The 19474-nt window shown below is 43.0% G+C and overlaps 1 protein-coding gene across 1 annotated transcript in view; it reads right to left on the reverse strand.

Moving 5' to 3' along the window:
* Positions 1–450: 450 nt before the first annotated feature.
* LOC145351841 (electrogenic sodium bicarbonate cotransporter 1-like) overlaps positions 451–19474 on the reverse strand; it is an 81246-nt gene continuing 62222 nt past the window's right edge. The window contains exons 19-22 of the mRNA XM_080201538.1: positions 13258–13431; positions 9091–9243; positions 3958–4022; positions 451–535 (exon numbers count right to left, since the gene is read on the reverse strand). Of these exons, the coding sequence (XP_080057664.1) occupies positions 3969–4022; positions 9091–9243; positions 13258–13431 (381 nt within the window). The 3' untranslated portion in view covers positions 451–535; positions 3958–3968. The remainder of the gene's footprint in view (positions 536–3957; positions 4023–9090; positions 9244–13257; positions 13432–19474) is intronic.

The raw sequence follows: 19474 nt of genomic DNA on the forward strand, positions 1-19474 counted from the left end.
GTATTGCTTAAAATAGGAGTCTGTGTAGGTCAGCAAGCATAAGGGTGGTGGGTGAATGGGAATTGGTGCACATTAGGACAGGATAGAAGAGCTTGGGATGATTTTAATCATTTAAACATTCTCACTGAAGTCATCCTTTCTCTAGATCAATAAATCTCTGTATATGTCCTTGTAGCTCACATGGCCTGTCAATAAGGACGCAAGTAAAGATGTTTCACCTCTGTAATTTTTCACTGTATGTAATTGAGTCCAATGAAAATATGTAAATGTTTTAATATAGGGGTAGACGTTATCAGCTAAAGATAGTAAGATTCAAAATAACAAAATTGAATTATTAAAAATGCAGATGAACTTGTCCAAGGTTCTTTTTCAATTCAAAAGAGCAGTCAAGGGTAACCTTTTTGCATCATGTAATGCAAAATTAGTTTTTATTATCAAACCAGAATAAGCCCCTTTCCAGTGTTTGCATCAACATCAGATATTAACCTTTCAAGTCTGTCTTTCAATGTGGCCTTTCCTCTCACTGGGTATTCTCCTGTCGAAATACAAATAGATAAAGGTGAAGCCATGAAAAAATTATGACAGATTGTCAGCAGCAGTTAATCTAGATTCCTATGAATTTAACATATTACTATTTTGCTGACATATGTTGGCATTTTATCATATGTTAACTTGGATAAATTGCATTTTAGAGAGGGGAAATATAGCATATAATATGCTAAAATATTGGCATTATACAAGCTAAGCAGATAATATGTGAACCATACATATAAGTATTGGTAATGGTCACCACGGATTACCATAAAAACCTATCTGGTTCACAAATGTCCTTTAGGGAATTAAATCTGCTGTGCTTGTCCAGATTAGTCTGCATGTGATGTGGTTAACTCTTAACTGTATGCTTAAATGGCTTAGCCAGCCACTCAGTTCCACCAAACCACTGCAACAAAGCATAATGATGATGAAATCTTAGATTGCCAGGTCAGCTGCTCCCTCCATGGACCCCAGAATGCTTGATTAAGAGCCCCCCCAGCCCCAAACTGTAGGGAGGCTTCCAGGACTTATTACTTATAGAGTCATAGAGCAATACAGCACAGAAATAGGCCCTTTAGCCCAACAAGTCTGTGCTGACCATGGTGCTCTCCCAGCTAGTCCCAGTTGTCTGCATTTGGCCCATATCACTCTAATCCTTTCCCACCCATGTATTTATCCAAATGCTTTTTAAATGTTACTGAACCTGCTCAACCACTTTCTCTGGCAGCTCATTCCATATTTGCATCACCCTCTGCATGAAGAGGTTTCCCCCCCAACCCCACACCCCACCATAGAACATAGAACATTACAGTGCAGAACAGGCCCTTCGGCCCACGATGTTGCGCCAACCAGTTAAAAAACAATGACCCTCTAACCTAAACCAAACCCTTTCCATCCATAAACCTATCCACGGATCTCTTAAACGCCCCCAAACTAGGCGCATTTACAACTGCAGCAGGCAGGGCATTCCAATCCCTCACCACCCTCTGGGTAAAGAACCTACCCCTGACATCCGTCCTATAACTCCCCCCCTTAATTTAAAGCTATGCCCCCTTGTGCTAGCTTTCTCCATCTGAGGAAAAAGGCTATCACTGTCCACCCTATCCAAACCTCTAATCATCTTATATGTTTCAATAAGGTCCCCTCGCAGCCGCCTTCTTTCTAACGAAAACAACCTCAAATCCCTCAGTCTCTCCTCATAGGACCTCCCCTCCATACCAGGCAACATCCTGGTAAACCTCGTCTGCATCCTCTCCAAAGCCTCCACATCCTTCCTATAATGTGGGGACCAGAACTGCACACAATACTCCAAGTGCGGACGCACCAGAGTTTTGTACAGTTGCAACAGTCCCTTTTAAATCTTTCCCTGTTATTCTCCATATGTGGTGGACAGTCCACCCTGCTGCTGGTAGAATGCCAGTGTCAGTGTTACAAAGCGCCTAACTGGCTACTTAAATGGTACAATTAACCTCTAGGCAGGAGGGCCCTCATCCATTTTTTCCATCATTGATAAAATGCAATGGCTGCACTACGCCCCACCTTCCCTTGCCATTTCATCATATCGCCACCTCCCAGCCTGTCCCTCATGGTCTGGTAAAGTCCAGCCCATGAAATCAGGCAACAGATGGACAACAGCATACAAGAATTGTTCCCTCAGTTTTTAGCCACATTGAAAAAAGTAGGAGTGCATTGCCATTATCTACATCTTTTTCCTTTGTGGCCTTCAGTCTCTCACACCAATAACTGTTGAGCACTAGTGGGCAACTTGAGGCTTGGGGCTCACAAGCACTTCATCTAGGTTCTGATTGCACCCCCGTGAGACATTTTGTTGACCGTTGCCCATGCACAAGATTGCCACATTTTGCTGATTTCTATCTGCATAGCTATTTTCCTACTAGCATGATGGAAAGCGAAGGCAAGTGAAGTGGGGTCCACATTGATTGCGCACAACATTGACTGTATATAAGAGCTGTGCATTCCCTCCGCGCCCAAAGTGTAAATATTTCTTTTGTTTTTACCATTTAAAGTTGATGATAATTCTATTAATATATAAATGATTAAGCATTTTCTATAATGTATTTTGAAACATTTGGTGTGCACTAAACGTGTTTAATCTTATTCATGAGGTCATGGTTTGCGAACAAGCCTGATTTCAGTCTTGCAGCCTACTGAGATAGAGGGTCACTCATGCAGCTCACTCACGAGCATAGATTGCCCATCACTGCTGTAGGACTAGTACTAGTAGGACTGCTGAAGTGTACGTCCTGGAGGAACTCTTTTCAATTTTCCTGCATGCTGGACTTAGATTTTCTCTCAGCCTAGTACTTTGCCTGAAGCCCTCATAAACCTCCATGACCTGCTGATAATCGAAAGATTGAACATAAATATCAACTGACACCAGGACCAAATTTAAGTTCATAATCCAATACACCAACTTACAATTTCTCCCTTGACCCAATTCCCCAGATATATATATTTTAAAAGGTTGTTTTTCGATTCTAATGACAACCCTAGAAGCCCTTTTCTCACTCAAATTGACTTTTTCACTCAAATCAATGCCTGAAAGAAAATATCCCCAACAGTTTCCATTTATATAACATTGTTGTTTCCCTTGCTCACATTACACAACATCCTGCAATTATATAGTACCCTTAATATAGCATAATGTTCTTAAAGGGAACACTGACAAGTGGCAGACACATTGCCATTGCAACTGAATTCAGCAAATCTTGTCAAGTGTGACTTAGAATGGGGAAGAACATAAGAACATAAGAAATAGGAGCCGGAGTAGGCCATCTAGCCCTTCGAGCCTGCCCCGCCGTTCAATAAGATCATGGCTGAGGATATACATACACACACAAAAACATAAAAGTGTGTATATATTTTTTGCTCTCTGTTCTCAGCTACCTCTTAGTGTTTTGATAAGGAATTCTGTGTATGGAATATGGCAGTGTGTGAATGATAGTATGTTTGAGTTTCAGCAACATAATTTTCTTAGCAAGTGAGATTGAGGATAAGGACAGTTTGGCACTAATTATTTTGTCTAGCTAATGGTCTTGGAGCTAATGCTCACATGTACATTCCTTGCCTCAATATTTAAACAGCTCCATCTTCAAATTTTGAGGGAAGGTGACAAAAAGTTCTGACACAAGAACATATGGTGGCATTAACAATGGCATTACTGAAAATTTTATCCATATATATATAAATATTGAAAACATACACAAATAAATAAATATATTTTAACAGATAATGACATCAGTTATATCATAATTCAGAAATTCATTTGCCTGAGTAAATGTTTATCAGTTATTCCATATGATGATTTTTTTGTACTGTTAGACATACTTTCGTACGCAAAAGGTTACCTGCACAAAACACAGAATTGGTGATGAATCCAGAATGGTGATACCATTAACTTACCATTTATTCTTTTAATTCACAGAGATATTTATATCAGGGCCTTTTTGTAGGTACAGATATTCAGACTAGAGGAAGAAAATAATTTACAAAATGTTAAATTCAATTTTTAACCTCAATTTCAGCTGTTTGGAAATGTTGGCATAATTCACACAGAATATTAATTCTGCAATTAATTTTGCAGCAGTAGAGTTTTTTTTTACTTTGCTGATGGCACTGACATACACCTGAGCATGGATCCATAGGATTCAGCAGCTTACTGGTATCTTTCTGAATCTACAAGGCTCTGTATGCCAGTCTGAGATTTGGTTAGGCTTTGCAATGATGAGGGCCTAATCTTGTTCTTGCTGGGATAATTTTCAGATGGGATCAGGTATAACAATTTGGACTGGTATCTTTTACTCTCCACCACTCAGGAGCACTGTGTGATGGATTTCATTGCTCCCTGGAGATGAGGTTGCAGGTGTGAGTCCTCGTAATATGGTGGCAGAATAGGTCAGGAGGGGAACGAACATCTTCTCATCACAGCAGTTTTCAGCAGTGGGAAATGTAGTGGTATGGCTGCTCTCTAAATGGAAACAAGAGGCCAATTAAATCAAGTAAGCGCTCAAATAAGAGCCATTTGCTGCCCTTGCCAAGGGTTTATCAGCATTAGGAGAGACTTGGGGAGACCACCAGGTAAGCCCTGGTGGTTTCCAAATAGGCTTCTGATAGGGACCCCTCTATGGCCACTACATGGCCCACAGCAATATTCAAGCAGTTTTTTCCCCCTGGGGCTGAGGTGTTTCAGTATTCTAATAGATGTGTGGGCTCTCAGTCAAGCCTCATTGTGCATTATTGGCTATTGTCAATTGCACACTGTTTGTTTACACAAGATAAAGAGGTTTCAAGTGTTTGCAGTTTCTGCTATTTAAACTTTAAGGGTGTATATGGTGATATTTTTATTTGCCTTCTTTAAAGGAAATGGAAAGTTATCATGAGTGTCTTTTTTACATATATTTTCACTATAAAATTCTGCAGAATGTATAGAATGGGCAGGAAAATGCCACTGATTGGCATGGGATACAGGAAGGGCCATAGCCATACCTTGCATGGGTGGCATGAGGGGCATAACTTGGCATGGAGGTTATAAGAGGCCATGGGGGCTGGGTGGAGGGCATGAGATGGAATACGTAAAGCATGAGAATGTGTGTGAGGGCTGGAGGGCTTTTCTGTTTCCATTGCAGCTGTGGTGAAGTCCCACAGCACCAAGGTGTATCTTTCAAAAACAACCTCAGCACCCAGTAGCCCATGTGGCTGCCTCCCAAAATTATCCTGTCTTGGCTGGCCAGAATGCAGCCCATCTCTGCTTCCCCTTGCCCGGGGATGAAAATCCTGTCTTGCAGGCACTTTTTCCCAGGTGGTCTGAACTGTGAATTTTCCCAGCTCCTGCTACCCATCTTGAGGATAAAAAAATCCAGCCCATCATTTATAACCTAGGCAAAGACTATCTTAGGAACAGGATTTGTGCAGCATTTGAACATGCAATTTCTGGAATTTGGCATGGAACTGGGAGGCAACAACACTCTTGACAAACTTATGGAATAAAGGGAGACAAGAAGTGGGACCGTGCTTGCAGAGAATGCATGAGTTAATGAACAAGTGAGGGTTGGTGACTTTGGAAAAGGAACCATTAACAATATCAGCTAATATAGGATCCAGGAATTAGTTGAGAGATGAGGAGGGGACCAACCTGTGGCTTCGGGAAAATGAGGATAGATCAAGAAGAAAAATTGGAAAATGATGAGGTCTTGTCTGGAATGGTGGAAAGATGGAGATGAGCCTTTGGATGGTGGAAAGAGAAAAGGAAAAAGAAGCAGAATGAAGTTGCACAGCCGGTCTTGGTGTTAGAGGCAAAATATTCCATGCACTCTTGTAATTCATATTGAAAGCCATGGTTTAAGCAGCTATTTAGCTTTACAAAGTAGGACCATAGGGCATCACTTGCAGTTCAGGTTGTAGAGTAGTAAATGACATGGCAAAATTTCAGAAAGATGTGTGGGACCAGATTTAAAACAATATTGTACCTTCAAAGGAAAATATTGCTCCGTTCTCTGGAGAAATTGAGTATTTTAGCACCAGGCTTAGCGATAAAGGACACGGAGAGTGATTCTCCCATAAAAGTGTTGAATTTATGTAGAAACTGGAGTAAAGCCTGCTGGTTCTTTCAACGGGAGTTTCAAAATGAATCTCCCACACTCTGTGCACTGCAGAGTGGACTAGCGTGATTCACTCCAGAAATCAGTGGACGGGGCTATTCCCGCTGGAGAGGCTGGCAGCAGAGCATTGAGCAGACCAGTGTGCATGCGACGGGTGGTCAGCATTGGGATTGACACATGCACAGTGGCCCCTATCTACCAGCCTTCCAAGCTGGCAAGCCCCATGACCTATTTAGAACACTCCATAGCCCAATCGCTAGCTCCTGGACATGTCCAGACCAGACTCAAACCGCCCCACCTCCCAGTCTGCCTCAATTTCCCTCCTCCTCCCCACCTCAACCAGCAGCCCTGAACAACCCCCCGCAGTGCTGACCCGCCCCGCCCCACTGGAGCCCTGACTACCCCAGCAGGCTGCCCCCACTCCCACCCCAATGGCTGGTCCCGATTGCTGATGTCACTCCCTCCCCCATTGATCCCGACTGCAGAATGGCAGCTGGACACCCCCACCCCCACAATTGCCCCATCCCATCAGGCCCTACCCCACCAGGCCCCACCTCCATTAGGCTCTGCCCCCTTGGCACTGCCTGGTGAGCAGTGCCAAGGTGCCCCTGGGCATTGGCACTTTGCTGCTTGGGCAGTGCCAGAGGGCCCAGGCTGGCACTGCCAAGGTGGCAATGCCCGGGGGCACCCCTGGCACCTTACCCTCTGGGGGGGGGGCCTCGATTACTTCCCCCTTCCCTCCAGCAGGGTCAGACCGCAAGCTCCCCACAAGTAGGGAACTGTACTAAACCCTGTGAACCACTGGGGCTCCCCTGAAATTACCTCAAATGTGTTAAATTTTTAAGAATCACTTTGCAAATTTGCTCTTTACATCGTAACATAAAATATTTTCTCCTGAAAAACAGGAAAATAGAAAATATTTCATATGACTTGGTTTAAATTAACTTAGGATTGAAGTCACTTCAGTCACGTAGAGACCTTGGATGTTATCCACTGCTGTCTGCTTTAGCTGATGCCTGTATGGACCTAAGCAAGCAGACTGGCTGCTGTTTGGATTTGACCAAGTTGGCAATTCCATATGTGTGAATACATACTCTGTTGAGCATGCATGTGACTGGACTCAAACATCCATTTGTATATGTATCTGTGTGCAAGTGGACTGGCTGCTGTCTAACTCTGCATACAACTGGCCCATCTGCTGTCTGCACTTTATTTGACTAGCTGGTGACTCAGTCAGACTGTCTATTGGATGTGTGTGACTCAGTCAAGTGTGTTTGACAGGCTGAATACAACCGGGTTGGTTCTGTTTTTGATTGGACAGACTGCATATTTCAGACTGGGCTGGTTGCTTGTATGTAGCCGTACTGATAGTATGTGTCTTGGCTGACTGATGCCTGCATGTGACTGAGCTGGCTGCATACTGAACATAATCAAACTGTCTATGTGAAAGTAAGCTCCCTGGCTGTTCTTTGCACTGAATGTGCAGCTCCTCTTGCTGAAGCCAAAGCTGTTAACTTTAAAGATATGTTGGTAGGTATATTTATGACTAAACAGAGCAAGACAGATTGAAACGCTATTTAAACACATGAAGCTGTGTTTATTTTCTTTTAGAGAGCTATCAAATAGGTTTCATTTAGAGAAATGAGCGAGCCCTGACAAGAATAACTGAGGCAATGGTATAAAACTTTCTAATGCATTATTTATGTATACTATTAAATATACTATTTCCCAGTAACAGGCTGTGAAAAAAAAATCTGGCATCAGTGATTGTCGCACACAATGAGCAGCAGCACTTTAGTTGGAGCTCAATTGTGGAATTGAGCTGACTGTCTGACATGCATTCAGTGGAGGATTTAAGAGATCATCTCTGTTGAGAGCTTAATTTTTCTCACTTAAAATGTTGAAAAATATAAAAACTTATTAGGATATAAATAAAAATTATCGATGGTCAGTTTGCACTTGTTGTCTTTCCTGAACTGCTAGATGTGTTGTATTTTTTTAATCCAGTCTGCTTGGTGCCAATGAGGTGGATGGGCAGTTTAAATAGTCAGAAGGGGTGGTGGCTAGGGCAGTTTTACATTGCATTTTCCCTTGTTCCCCAGCAGATTGAAAATTGCCAGCCCCAGGCAAACAGGGAACCTATTAAAATAGGAAAGCTCGCCTTCCCTCAATGGCATTAAGTGCTCTGTGATGCATTATTAACTTTTGGGATTTGGAGACCCACACTTTGTGATAAACGTTGGCAGCAATTAGCAGGTCAGCAGATGCCCAGGTAATTTTTATTTTGTATTATTTTTAAAAAAGCTCTCATAGATCAGGAGGAGGAGGAGGAATGACCAAAAGGAAACTTTGGTCCTCCTCTTCCCTCTGCAATTCCTTTTCTTTTCTTCTGTTGTCATTCAGAGCATTTGGTAAAGAGATTTTGCTATAAAATCTTTCACTTCAGAAATAGCTAAGCTTCACATTTATGTTCTGAAATAGTGTGAGGTTTTGAATACTGTGCAGGAATTAAATCTAATATTTCCTTCTACAAATGATTCAGGTGTTGGCACAGTTATTTTGCAAGCAGTTAGTCCTGTTGTGTTTTTTGACGGCGAGGGTATTTACATGATACTATAGTACAATGTACTTTAAATTGCCACATTTGTACTAGAGTTAATACGTTGTCAGCTCAGAAAGCAACGCATGGCTGAACTGTGCTCCGACCGGCAGAGAAGAATAATTTATTTAAATCAAATTCTAAGCTAGTGCTTGATACTACTTGGAAATAATACTAAAATACAACTGTTGAAAGGAAATCATCACTCAATTTAATCACCAGCTGCTCACAGAATGAGGAGGGGTAAACTGCCACTAGATGGCTGCAAAGATCTCAAGTTTCACTTGTGTTACATTTCTGTAGTAAAGGAAGAGACAAAATGAAAAGAATGATACTCACATCTTCACTCTCGTTGTTTGACACGTCTTTCTCAGTCTTCTTTTCTTCCAGTGCTTTGTTCTCTTTCTCAGGCATTGCATCATCAAGCCAGCTTAGATCATGTCTGGAGAAGACGCATTCCATTGCCTTTCGTACCCCTACTAAAGCCAGGAGCTGTCACCAATCAAACACCAACATTGCCATTTAATAAATTTCTAAAGGGCGACATGGTGGCACAGTGGTTAGCACTGCTGCCTCACAGTGCCAGGGACCCAGGTTCAATTCTGGCCTGGTGTGACTTTATGGAGTTTGTAAGTTCTCCCTGTGTTTGTGTGGGTTTCTCCCAGGTGCTCCGGTTTCCTCCCATAATCCAAAGATGTGCATGTTAGATTGATTGGCTATGCTGAATTGACCCAAGTGGATTAGTAGGGTAAATATGTAAGGTTACAGGAATAGGGCTTAAGTGGGATTGTGGTCGGTGCAGACTCAATGGGCCGAATGGTCTCCTTCTGCACTGTAGAGATTCTATGATTCTGTTCTAATCAAACTACCAAACAGCACTCTCAATTATGTAAGTAATGACAGAAAGCATTTCGTCAACTAATTGCTGTGTAAAATAAATTGCAGAAATAATTTTGGCCCATAACAATACTAAAAAGGCATCCATTTGAACAATTTTATTTTGATTTTAACCCTGTATTCATCAAAAGCGGAGCACCGGGGAAGTTCCCTGAAGCTGACAGGTACTTAAAAGGCCTGTACTACTGCAAAGCTTAAATATTTAATGAGAGGCCAATATCTTTAATTCATTTACTCAGGACAGATATTAGATCAAACAGGCTTTCTGGTTTCCGAGATTTAAAAAATGTTCCATATTGGGAACAATTAAGTGCCATGACTGATTTGTTTTTGTTATTGTCTTGGACTTTCATTAATTTGCCTTGCTCTAGGTTTTCCAGTGCATAAATCATACAATTTGATTGAAAGAATAAGCAACCAAACCTCTGCCAAAGTCAATTTTTTTTATTAAAGGCCTGACTTTAGGTGCAGGCAGTCATGACACAGTGAAGTAGCACTAAAACCTGTTCCACTTGATAATCATCAGCGGAGGCTTTTTTGTGGGTTTCCCACTGGGCGCCATGGCCTTCCCAAATTTCCCAGACTAAGCTTCTCGCTGGAAATCGGCATGGATAGCGTGGATAGAGGATTGGTTGTCAAATAGGAGGCAGAGAGTGGGGGTCAACGGGTGCTATTCGGATTGGCGGATGGTGACTAGTGGAGTGCCCCAGGGGTCGGTGCTGGGGCCTCAGCTTTTTACCATTTATATAGATGATCTGGAGGAGGGAACCGAGTGTAGGGTGTCGAAATTTGCTGATGACACCAAGATTGGGGGAACGGCAAATTGTGCGGAGGGTGTGGAGAGTCTGCAGAAGGATCTAGACAGGCTGGGCGAATGGGCCAGGAAATGGCAAATGGAATTTAATGTTGGCAAGTGTGAGGTGGTCCACTTTGGTAGGAAGAATGGTAGGAAGGACTATTACTTACGGGGCGAAAAACTGCAGCAGGCGACGGTGCAGAGGGACCTCGGGGTCCTTGTGCATGAGTCGCAAAAACCCAGCTTGCAGGTGCAGCAGGTGGTCAGGAAGGCGAATGGGATGCTGGCCTTCATAGCGAGGGGGATTGAATATAAAAGTAGGGAGGTCTTGCTGCAGCTGTATAGGGCATTGGTGAGGCCACAGCTGGAGTACTGTGTGCAGTTTTGGACGCCGCACCTGCGCAAAGATATTTTGGCCTTGGAGGGAGTGCAGAGGAGGTTTACTAGGCTGATACCGGAGTTGAGGGGGTTGAGCTATGAGGAGAGGCTGAATAAACTGGGCTTGTACTCGTTAGAGTTTAGAAGAATGAGGGGAGATCTCATTGAGACGTATAAGATGATGAATGGGATGGATAGGATAGAGGTGGAGAGACTCTTCCTGCTCAAAAAAGACAGTAGGACTAGGGGGCACAGCCTCAAGATAAAAGGGGGGCGGTTTAGAACGGAGTTGAGGAGGAACTTCTTCACTCAAAGGGTGGTGAATCTCTGGAATTCTCTGCCCGTTGAAGTGGTGGAGGCTGCCTCGCTAAATATTTTTAAGACGCGGGTTGATGGGTTTTTGATAAGAGAGGGGATTAAGGGTTATGGGGAGAGGGCGGGAAAGTGGAACTGAGCAGCGACAGATCAGCCATGATCTTATTGAATGGCAGGGCAGGCTCGAAGGGCTAGATGGCCTACTCCTGCTCCTATTTCTTATGTTCTTATGTTCTTATGGAGCTGATGGCAATTGCAATTTCCATCTGATTAGTGGGCTTGAGACTGAGGTCCTGGGCCATCTAGTGTCTCCCTCCCGCCCTGCCAGGGGTGGTTCAATCTAGTAGGATTTACTCCTGCTCCTCACTAACAGGGAATAGGTGGTCTGATCCTGCTGGAGGGAAGAGAGGTCATTGAGGCCCCACCAGGAGGTCAGAGGTAAGGGGGTATCCCCTTGGCACTGCCCATTGGGCAACAGAAAATGGCAAAGGGGTGGGGTGATTGGTGGGGTTGGAGGGGACCCGCTGCCACTCTGCATTGGGATCATTCGAAGGCCGATGAGGGGGGAGTGTAGAGCTGGCAGTGATTGGCAGGGCAGCAATGTGAGGCCACTGTGCGTGCTTGCTTCTTGGCACTGACAGATCAGCGCATGTGCAGTGGCCTGCTCAGTGCTATGCTGCCAGCCTCTTGGGTGGGAATAGACCCCGCCCCCTTCTTTTCAGAGGGAATTCCATTAGGGCACTCTGTGATGCATGGAGTGTCGGAGATTCATTCTGCAAATCACGCTTAAAAAAAAACTAGTGGGATTTACTTCCATTTTCCCGCAAGTTGGGAACTTAGAACCGGCTCATAAGTTACCACCCAGGTGTGTTTTTTAAAGTAGGTTGGTTTATGATCATTTTTAATATTATGGTAATAAAGTAGAATGTGCACTTAGATTGTGGTTTGTTTTTCACAGAAGTTAGTGTCATACAGAATAAGGGTGCACTTATTTACTGCAGCTTTTATAATTAGGAGATGATTATTGGAGTTGTCACCTGGTGGAAAGAGAGGGGTGTTCCAGGAAACGGTACTGAGTTGAAGGAATTTTCATTCTCTGATATTGAGGAAAGTAGTAAGGCATTGCTGTCCAAGATTAAAAACGTGAGAAGACATGAGTGATCAGATGAGCTGTGATGTCGCTTGCAGTACTCATTGAGGAATCCCTCGAATGCGGATCATTGCAATGCTCTCCTCCATGTAGTTCAGCCTCACTTGCTGGGACTACCTTCTCTACAATATGTAATGACAGTTACATGCAAGGGTATGTTCATAAGGAATGCCATACTTGCCCAAGAAGCCCTCACTGTAGGTAATAGGGAGTGAAAAATCTCCTGTTAATCTTACCTTCCCATGCTGTCCACAGCAGTAAGGCCAGGTCTGAGTAGTTATAACATTAAAGTGAGAGAAAGAAAAAAAATCACTGTGTAAAGTCATTGTGAGATGATCTTGCCAGCATTGCCCATGTCCCAAGAATGAATAGAAATATATTGCCAAAACCTACAAGAAGATCATCTGGGGCCGTATGGTGGCACAGTGGTTAGCACTGCTGCCTCACAGTGCCAGGGACACGGGTTCAGTTCCTGGCTTGGGTCACTGTCTGTGTGGAGTTTGCACATTCTCCCCGTGTCTGCATGGGTTTCCTCCAGATGCTCCAGTTTCCTCCCACAGTCCAAAGATGTGCGGGTTAGGTGGATTGGTTATGTTAAATTGCCCCTTAATGTCAGGGGGGCTCGCTAGGGTAAATGCATGGGGTTGTGGGGATAAGGTCTGGGTGGGATTGTGATCACTGCTGACTCAATGGCTGAATGGCCTCCTTTTGCACTGTAGGGATTCTATGCTTCAATCATCTGTTTGTTTTCTAGATGAGGGAAGGTACCTATTATAAACAGGAAAGTGGAAAAGTAGAAAATAATTACCTTTGATGTGGAAAGGATTGCAAACTTTTTTTTATTAACCTATCTCTGTATTTAAAATACTATTGTCGGTTCCATTAGCTAATTTTACAAGTATCAAGACAGACATCAGGTTATTGCACCTTAAAGTTGAAAATATCTGTAAACCACCAAGTTACAACTTACCATAACAGGAAAGATGATTGCAGCAGCTGTTGATTTTAAAACCCACAGCAGAATCAGACACAAGAGCTGAAGCAAAGTGAAAAGGTGGATACGGCGCAATGGAACATGACGCAAATAGATTAAGTCAGGCTGGTGCTTAGCCGGAGTCAACAGCAACTTCAATCTGTCCATGAACTATCGAAGAAGGAGAGATGCAGATAGTTTTGTTATTATTGACATGCTTTTTCCCCTTACCTCGTTCTCTCAAGTTTGTTCCCTTCTTTTGTTGGTCTGTCAGCATTGCATTTGTTATCTTATGTTCTTCCTCCGATTATTCTACCAGATTTGTATGCAACTTTATTTTAAAATTCATACACTTCAATTCCTCACTTACCAATGAAGTCTTTACTCTGCTCTGTCAACACAACTTAGGTAGTTATGAACGAATTTATTTTTAATATCGAAGTTTCTCTTTCGCAAAGGAAGCAACATTCCTTCTTCAATCACTCAAATATAAAAACCTATGTGAAATACATCTGATAATATTGCAGTAATAGTGGCCCAGCTGTTCTGTGGGACAGTAACTCTGATAACTAAACCGGGATTACATCTACAGTTGACTTCCATTCTTAATTCCCTTGGAGCCTTTGGGAGATCACCTAAATTAAATGCTGGCGATAGGAATCACATCACTACAGTGGACCTTGGGTACCTGTCTCTTCGCCCAAGGATGCTGTCAAATGTAAGCTTAATGTCCAGCCTTGGAAAGAGTTCAGCTATCTTAATGTTTTCCTAAAAAATGGCAATTTAAAGGAAAGCATGCTAAACAAAACAATTTTGCCCTAACAAACATGCAATAAGGATGGGTTACTTTCCTGCCTCAGAGCACTGCCCAGGAAGCCTTCCTCTTTGCTTATTGCAACCGCAGCATTCATGGCAAACATTACTTGAAAAAACCTAAAACAGGAGATCATACTCAATGCATTTTTAAAATAGAAAACTGACTGAACCAACAAAACAGTGGGTTTGGATCTGTAGTCTCACAGCCCCATATAGTATGTTAAGAGATAAACTGACACCAAAATATGCTACACATTCAGAGCTGCGTTCCAACTGGGCGCAATGTATATGTGCCTTCCCTGCCTCCCCCAGTCTACAAGCAGCAGCAGGGTCACCTTTGCAGTGTCTCCTGAAGCGACCGCAGCTGCTGCTGGAGGAATCCAAAACAACTCCAGAGTCCAGTGCAGAGGGAAAACAAACACAGCAGCTTCATGTGTCGACATCATCTCTAGTGCACTGTAGTTTTCAAAACCTTGAGCAGTTGTGAAAGCTGGGTGAAAAGAATTCTGTAAGATGGATTAACATTGAAACTGAAAGGTGTGCTTCTTAAAGCCGGAGCTTGCCAAATGTGCCAAACCAAAAATTGAGGTTTTGCCAGCAGTGTTATTGGAGGATGTTTTCTTAGGTTAAAGTCCTTCTAAATTTAAATGGGTTGTTGGAAAGCACTCTAAATGGAGCATATGTCTGTGTGGCCCCAACTCATGAACCCCCAAAGTTAAAGCCTAAATGTCCTGGAAGGGCCAAAGAGTTTTGGCCCGTTATATTTAACATTAACTAATTCCCCAAAATGAACACCCAGAGGGTTACCATTGACCAGAAATTGGGCTGGACCAACCAATAAACACTGAGGCTGCAAGAGTAGGTCAGAGGCTGGGAATTTTCAGGTGAATAGCTCATCTCCTGATTCCTCAAAGCCTATCTATAATCGACGAGGCACAAAACAGGAGTACCACGAAATAATACTCTACACTTGTTTAGTGAAGTTCCAACGACATTCAGGAAGCTCAACAGCATCCAGGACAAAGCAGCCCGTTTGATTGGCATCACATCCACCACCTTAAACATTTACTCCCTCCACCACTAATGAACAGTGGCAACAGTGTGGACCATTTACAAGAAACACCCCGGCAAACTCCAAAAGTTACTCCGATGGCACCTACCAGGGACAAGTACAGCATATGCATGGGAACCCCACCATCTACATATTCCTGTCCAAACCACACACCTTATTGTTTTGGAACTATAATTGCTATTCTTTCACTGCAGCCTAGTCAAAATCCTGGAATTCCATTCTTAACAACATTTTGTGTATTGCAGGAATCCAAGGCTCTGGTTTACCACCACCTTCTCCAGGGCAATTCGGAATGGGCAACAAATGCTGGCCTAGCCAATGATGCCCACAACCCTTGAAAGATTTAAAAAGGATTTAAAAATGCATTTCCTGTCAATTACTTCTTTGTTACATACTTCAGGTAGAACATTCAATTCTCTGTATCTGATAACACAACCCCTCTGAAGTGTCATCACTCATCATGTGTCCTATGAATCCACAGAAGTGATCATGCAATGCCATCGTTGCATGGTTTTGACAGGGGGTCAACATGAGCTGAGGTTATGGGAGGGATTTCCACCACCAGAGTGCCCGAAAAGCTGCTATATCAGGCCTTAAAGCTGCAGTTCAGAATTTAACTAAAAAATTACAGGGCACAGAACTGTCTGGTTCTGTGACCAGGAAGTGGAAGACATCCCCTATCTGGACTGGACAGCCACCTTGCAGCAATGAGTAATATTAGAGTAGCATGAGTAGATGCAACAGAGCTTGTAAGGACAGCCACACAATGGTCAAACCATGGAAGCAAATAAAGAAACAATATTTTGACAGATGCAAGTGTACCAAGGGAAATGTACAAATAATGTACAATATCTGAACTAGTTGCCTTGCCAAAGTTCTGCAAAAGTTTTGCATTGTTCGTCACTACAAACTTGGCTCATCATCACAGAGGGACAATATAGGGTGGCTTGCCAATTCTGATCTTTCTAAATATAAAACATGGTTATGCTGAGATTGAGGAGCTTCTGAAGAAACTTCAGAAGACAGTTAGGCAGGCATTTACATTTCTTTGTGATAAGAGTAGGTCTGCTTATACTGTGTTTTTCATGAGGACTGGACCCATGAATAGAAACTGTTATGTACTGGTGGCAAAGGGCTATAAATGAAAGATGTGGGCCACTAGGGCTTGTCTAACAATTGTAACGGTCTTAGTAGCTTCTACAGCAGGTAATTCTTTTCTTTCACTGTTGTCTCATCAGCTGCTTCAGCATTTTTTCTTCTTCTGCCTCCTCCTTGAGTACCACCTCGCCTCATTGGTGCCAAGTGGAGGCCAGTCACTTTCCATCCAAAAAAAGCTTGGCAATTCAGCATTCCCAAGCATCTTGCATACCTCCAAATGACCAGTTGCACTGCCCAAAACCTGGGAACAGTTTTCCTGTCTGATTTCTTTATCAGAAGGCAGTTAAATGGCACAAAGAGGTCTAAAAATGGGTCAAGAATAAAAATATATTTTTTAAAGCGTTTGAGGCAGTGGTCGGGATGGTAATCACAAAACCTCAAATGGAGGAAAGAGAAAATAAATGAAGTGAATCATATAAATGTTCTGTTTAGTGCAAAACATATTATCAATCTGTTAAATGGAAAAAAAAATGAAGTTGTATTTGAAGAGATGGTGAATCCATGGATAAGTTAATCCCAGCAGAATGTTTAATTTTACAATTCTTGCTTTCTAATGATCATCATTAACAGAGCTGTATCATAGATCTCTGGGCATTCAATTCCGAAGGTGGATTAGAAAGAGGCCTCTGCTTGCCCTGGAATAATTGCGTTTGCTAATTTTCTGCCAAATATTAGTTCAGATTTACCAATTCTATACACTCAGAGCAGTATTTTATGGAGGTTACAGGAGCGGGAGGGGGTCTTGCTTGCCAATGGGAGACCCAGCAAGAGACCTGTGTTGCCTCTTTTGGACAAGGCCCAAAGAATGAAGGGCCACTCAGGTACTTAACTGGGCAGAATTGGACCTTCCTTAGGACCTACAGCCCAGGGGGAACAGAAATCCTGCTTGTTGAGAGCTAACAGTCAGAGGTCAGTGACTCTATTGAATAGCAGCACCACTGGGAGGCAGTGGCTGCTGCTGAAATGGCAGCCACACAAACCCTATGAACATTGCTGGATCCTGAATCCACAAGTGAGTGATGGTGAGGGGAAGGATAAAGTCCCTTTTCCCAATGCTGGGTCCCGTGATCAGGCACCAAATGCCTTGGTCATCACCTGCCCAATTAAATGATGCCCCCCCCCCACCTCTTAAATGTGCTACAGGGGAAGAGGACATTAAATTTCATTCCCAATTTTTGGAATTTTATAAATTAAGATGATTTAAAACAACTGAAAGGGAACAATAAGCTAAGATTAAGCAAAATCTCTAACTTAGGAGTGGAATTATCCCACTTAAAAAAAGCTTCAGTTCAACATTTGGTTTGTAATGCAGTGGTTAGAATTATACAGTCCTGTTTTGGGAAAGGCTGTTACCAATCTATCATTTCTAAATAAGTGGAGGTCTCTGGCCTAGTTATATTATGATCTGCACTGTAAGATCAGAAATTACAAATCTATACTAAACTGACAACCCAACAAGGCTGAATATTCAGAAATGTATAAAATATTCTACACTCATGTTTTAGTAGATTTGAGGTTTTTGTAATGCTCCAGTGCAAACACTAAAATTGGAAGTATTGGCATTCATCACTTTCCTGCCTTGGTTAACAAGCATCATCTAAAGGAAGATTAAACATTGGCTGCTCTTGTGGGTGTTCATCAGGAAATATCATGTTTGGCAGAAGCACTTTGCAAATGTCTCAGAATAGAACAGTGAACAAATATTATTTCCTCCATAGTTCCTTCCGTTTGAGAAGCAAAAGGCTGGATTTTTCTTGCACTGGTGGGCTAGCAGCAGACCAGGAATAGGGCTGCGTACATACTTATGCCTGGAATCCACTGAGAACCAACTGCAATTTACTCCTGGAGCTGGATTTTCCCTTTAGAGGTGAATCAGAAGGCAGGTTCAATTCCAGGTTGAGAACACCTGTCACCAGCCTATGAGAAGTGGGATTTTCCCAGGTTCTGGTCCATAATTGGATTGGAGATAGGTCTGCCATCCAATTTGGCAGTCTTGAAATGGGAACAGAGGGGTTGGGCAATGCCAGAGTGATTCCAATCAAAGACCCACCTTGGCTGCCATCTTCGTTGAAAAGGTCAAAATCATTTGAAATTGGTGATATAAGACATCAAAATTGCTATGAATGTTGGCTGCAACTTGGAATATGAGTACTTACCTTCATAGTTTTTCTCTTTGCTACCCAATATATGAATGCTTCTGTGAAAGATGATCCAGTCTAATGGAACCTTTATGAAATAGGCAAACCATTGCAGATTTCTTGGAACCATTATCAAGTTGCCTTTGAGCCCCTCACAAGTATACTGATAGCCCAGCTGTCTCCACTCCTGGCTCCTGCATGTGCCTGCAATGCATCATGTACAGTCGTAGCAACTCCCAATAGCGTACTTGAATTGAACAGAGCAGCCCACTTTAGGGGGGCAGATCTCTGCATACCTTCCCGAGGTGAAGTGCTTCTACCCAATAGCACAAATTTGACCACTCTTTAGATAGGAGGACACTAACGGTTCAATATCCTGGACATTCCCAACTTCTCAATACACTTAAAGGAAATCTGTCTCCTTAAATACTTGCCACTCAGCACAAATCCATTCCATAATGGCCTGCACACCGTAAGAGCAAGGTAACCACACTAGGAAATGGCCTTGGCCGGAAACGGGATCCCAGTGATGAGAACCACCAGGGCAATCAAGTGTCATGGAGTTAGCTCGGGTCCTGCAACAGGAACAAAATGATCTAAGCGAGACCATCATCCAAGGTGCAAATGACCACTGATGAGGCTCATGTGCACATGATGTGATGGTGGGTGTGGAGGGAGTGTTATCTAGTGGCAGGACTGGCTATGAGTGGAGCAAAGTGTGAGCTCCTCATTGATGAGGGCACAGACATCTGTGACCATTTGCCTGGAGAGCTGCAATGTCCATCAGCACTGACTTTCTGACATGTTTCAGGTAGCTTTGCCTGTTTCAGTATATCCTGAGTGTTGGTTAACCTCTCTCCTCCTCTGTAGCTGTAGCTCTGCAGCCATGTGCTCCTGATGTTCAGGACTCTTCATCACTGTGCATGCTGCCACTCAAAGGCTTCAATGACCTCTATGTGTGATGAAGCAAGTCCCATTTTCAGATGCATCTGTTGCCCAGGTGATGTCCAAGTTGGCTGGTACAATACCA

This window comes from Carcharhinus amblyrhynchos, chromosome 13 (assembly GCF_965287045.1).
Source record: "Carcharhinus amblyrhynchos chromosome 13, sCarAmb.v2.hapA, whole genome shotgun sequence".
Classification (NCBI taxonomy): Eukaryota; Metazoa; Chordata; class Chondrichthyes; order Carcharhiniformes; family Carcharhinidae; genus Carcharhinus; species Carcharhinus amblyrhynchos.